Source organism: Corvus brachyrhynchos, unplaced genomic scaffold (genome assembly GCF_000691975.1).
Source record: "Corvus brachyrhynchos isolate BGI_N302 unplaced genomic scaffold, ASM69197v1 scaffold137, whole genome shotgun sequence".
Classification (NCBI taxonomy): Eukaryota; Metazoa; Chordata; class Aves; order Passeriformes; family Corvidae; genus Corvus; species Corvus brachyrhynchos.
This window is the reverse complement of record NW_008238830.1, coordinates 364,664-367,868: the sequence shown is the minus strand read 5'-3', so window position 1 is coordinate 367,868 and position 3,205 is coordinate 364,664. Positions and strand designations below refer to the sequence as shown.

The 3,205-nt window shown below is 52.9% G+C and overlaps 1 protein-coding gene across 1 annotated transcript in view; it reads left to right on the top strand.

Moving 5' to 3' along the window:
• Positions 1-3,205, top strand: part of LOC103618349 (eosinophil peroxidase) — a 21,049-nt gene that overhangs the window by 10,858 nt on the left and 6,986 nt on the right. Inside the window, exons 8-9 of the mRNA XM_017738116.1 lie at positions 1-167; positions 2,418-2,578. The exon at positions 1-167 is cut by the window's left edge and continues 21 nt beyond it. Coding sequence (XP_017593605.1) covers positions 1-167; positions 2,418-2,578 — 328 coding nt within the window. The remainder of the gene's footprint in view (positions 168-2,417; positions 2,579-3,205) is intronic.

The following is a 3,205-nucleotide window of genomic DNA, read 5'->3' as shown; positions in this document are numbered from 1 at the left end:
GGGGGCCGTGGCCAGGCGGCGGGGGGACCAGAGCAGCCAGCGGGGCCTCCTGGCTGTGAACCAGAACTTCACAGACAGGGGCAGGGCGTACATGCCTTTCGGCCCCATGAGGAAGGAGCCCTGCCTCAAGGCCAGCGGGGCAGCTCGAATCCCTTGTTTTTTTGCAGGTGAGTTGGGTGCTGGCACCCCAAACCTGGAATCTGGAGCAGACAATTCCACCAGCTCCAGTTCACTTCTTTAGTTGTTTGCTTTTCTTATTTAAGTAGAAAATAGAATGGAGCAAAACATGAAAGACTGAGGCTGTGCTAGGTAGGAGGAAGGTATTCACCATCTCCAAGTCTTCTTTGTCAGGATAAACCTGGAGTGAAGGTGTCCCATCCACGCTCAGCAGCTCTGGTGCAGGGCCCGAAGTGACCTAGGGACCAGTGCCATGATGGAGCTGAGCAGGCACAGCAATGGCAGCCTGGCCTGGAGGCCATGGCTGGTCCGTACTTGTCATTCCATGGGTGCCTCTATCCCAGCAGGAAGGGAACAGCTGTGTAACTACTGTGCTGGGGCACAGCAGGAAACGTTTGTATGTCCCTGCTGCACTGTGAGAGGAGCTTGGATCCCAGCTGGAATGAACATGAGGCCAATACCAGACCAAGGTGGCCTTTTAGGGTGTGTTCCCACCACTGTGAAGGCTGAGGGAGCACTGGGAGCACTCCAGCCATCAGGACACCCTCCTGCTACCTTTACCCTTTGTCATGCTTTTGGTATCCCCTTGACCCCTTCTTCAACCCAAAATAATTCCTCTGGTCCTGGGCACAGGCTCCCAAAGCCAGACAGGCTCCCAAAGCCAAGCCTTCCCTCCAGCCAAATCCCTGCACAGCCACCTCCCTCTTCCCCACTGCTGTCCTTTGCCACGTTCTGTCACAGAGACAGAGCTGACCTCACGGATCCTTAGTACTATTCCCTTCTCCTTGTCCTGCTACTGCGGACCAGGATGTTGCCACAAGCCTGTGGGACCCCAGAGAGGGATGTTTCTGATACAACTCATGAATTAGTGTCTCACTTCCTGGCCTATTTCTTTTGGAGAGCAGGACTTCCCGGCTGGCTCCTGCTGGCTCTGAACACACCAGGCTGCTTGTGGCACTGCTGGAGAAAGCTTGAGGGCACAACAGATCTCATCAGCTGTGGAGCTGCTTTCTACTCCCTTGGCCCCCTTCACATCTGGCTGGAGTTCCTCTGAACATCCCCATGCTCCTTGCAACCCATCAGCTCCCTCCTCTGAAGCTCATGGTGTTTCATGCTCCCTCCAGGCTCCCACAGCCTTCCACCTGCCCATGGGTCATTCCGTGTGTTCACCTGCTCCCCCAGTCCCGTGAAGGTCTCTCCGTGGTGAGGACCATGCAGGACCTGTGGCCAAAGGCATGTGCCCAGTGAGAAGCAGAGCAGCCAGGAGTATCAGGTGCTTCCCAGGAGGGGCTTCTGGCCCCATGGGCTCTCAGTGAGGAGCAGTTCCTGTTCCATAGCTGGAACAGACCCATCAATTCTTTTACAGTCATCAGTTCAGGCTGTTTTGGCAGCGTCTTTGAAAATCCAGTGCCTTATTTGTGACTTTTCCGGTCCCTGAGAACTGGGGGAGTTTTACACGTGCGGTTGCCTCACAGGGCTCAGCGTTTCCTCCCAGAGCTCTGCTGGAAGCTCTGGCTGGATGCATTCTGCTCATGGAAACCTCACAGTGCTGCTTTTGTTCCTCCTTCCGCAGTCCCTCACAGGCAGCCTTTGAGAGTGGATGAAAAGGGCTCCGTGCCAAGTGCAGGAGCAAATGCCTCTATTTACTGTGGGACAAAGGGGCTGAATACAACATGTTTACTTTTCTCTGAGTGCTTGTCTATACTCTCATCACCTGCTTGCTCTTGGGTTTCCTGCCCCAGATGTTTGAAGAAGGATTTGATATTTCATTGTGATGCTGTTTGTAATTTATTCCTGCAAGTTGACTCATTTTGCTTTTCCTTTTACTCCCCAGAGAGACTGTGACTGTCACCTTGCTTTGGCCACAGTTTCAGCTGGTTTGAAGGAGGCCTTCTGACTTTCAGAGCTCCTTGGGCCATCTTGACTTCCCTCTTCCCGTTTGCATTTCAAGCTCTGAGACCAAATGTCTCTGATATGGAATCCTGGAGAACACCTCCTTGTATTTAACTTTTTAAGTTGATGCTCCCAGGCCTTCACTGAAACCTTCCCCACCTCTCTGCGATTCTCAGCACAGCTGTGACCTGTCCAACCCGGTGCTGCCCAATCCTTGGTTTCCTTCTCCTCCTCTGTGTTTCTTACCCATTTCCTTCACAACACAAATATTGAGACATCTAAAAATTCCCCTGTGCTCGCTTCCCAGTATGACATTCCCACTCCAGTGCCGTATGTGCCCCTCCCAGGTGACACCCGTGCGAGTGAGATGCTGGAGCTGGCCTGCATGCACACGCTCTTCGTGCGGGAGCACAACCGCCTGGCTGGAAAGCTGAAGAGCCTCAATCCCCACTGGAATGATGAGAGGCTCTACCAGGAGGCACGAAAGATCCTGGGAGCCATGATCCAGGTACCAGCCACCATCCCACCTGCCCTGGCTCTGCCTGCAGTCTCACAAGGTTCACGGGTTAGGCTGTGCTAGTGTGGGGTGGTGAAAGGGTGCAGGATTTTGGGGTGAAAGGACCAAATTCTTTCTACCAGCCCCTTTCGACCAAAGCAAAACCACAGAGATACCTGAAATGACAAACACAGAGGGGTCCTCCTGAAACTTTGATGTCCCTCTACTGTTAAATTTACAAAGTGCTTGATGAAATTTTTAATGGCACATTTTTGTTTGAGGAACAGGCAAAAAAATCAGAGGGGAAGTTTTTTAACCAGTGTTTTGTACCTGATAAAGATGGTACTGGAAATCTGGATTAAAACTCCTCTGGGTTGTGAATCTCCTCCTCTCAATGATTCCCTGCCTATGGCAGGGGGTTGGAATGAGATCTTGAAGGTCCCTTCCAACCCAAACCATTCTGGGATTCTGTGAAGAAGTCCCATGTGCTGGTGGGTGCAGCCAGTCATGGTGTCTCCTTGGGACTGGGCTGCACCCCAGACTTGACCCTGAATGGGATCCTGGGGTCACACAAACACCTCTGTGCTTGGGAAGCGCCTCCCGAGGTCTCTTGTCCAGCCTCCAGTTTGGAGCAGGCAC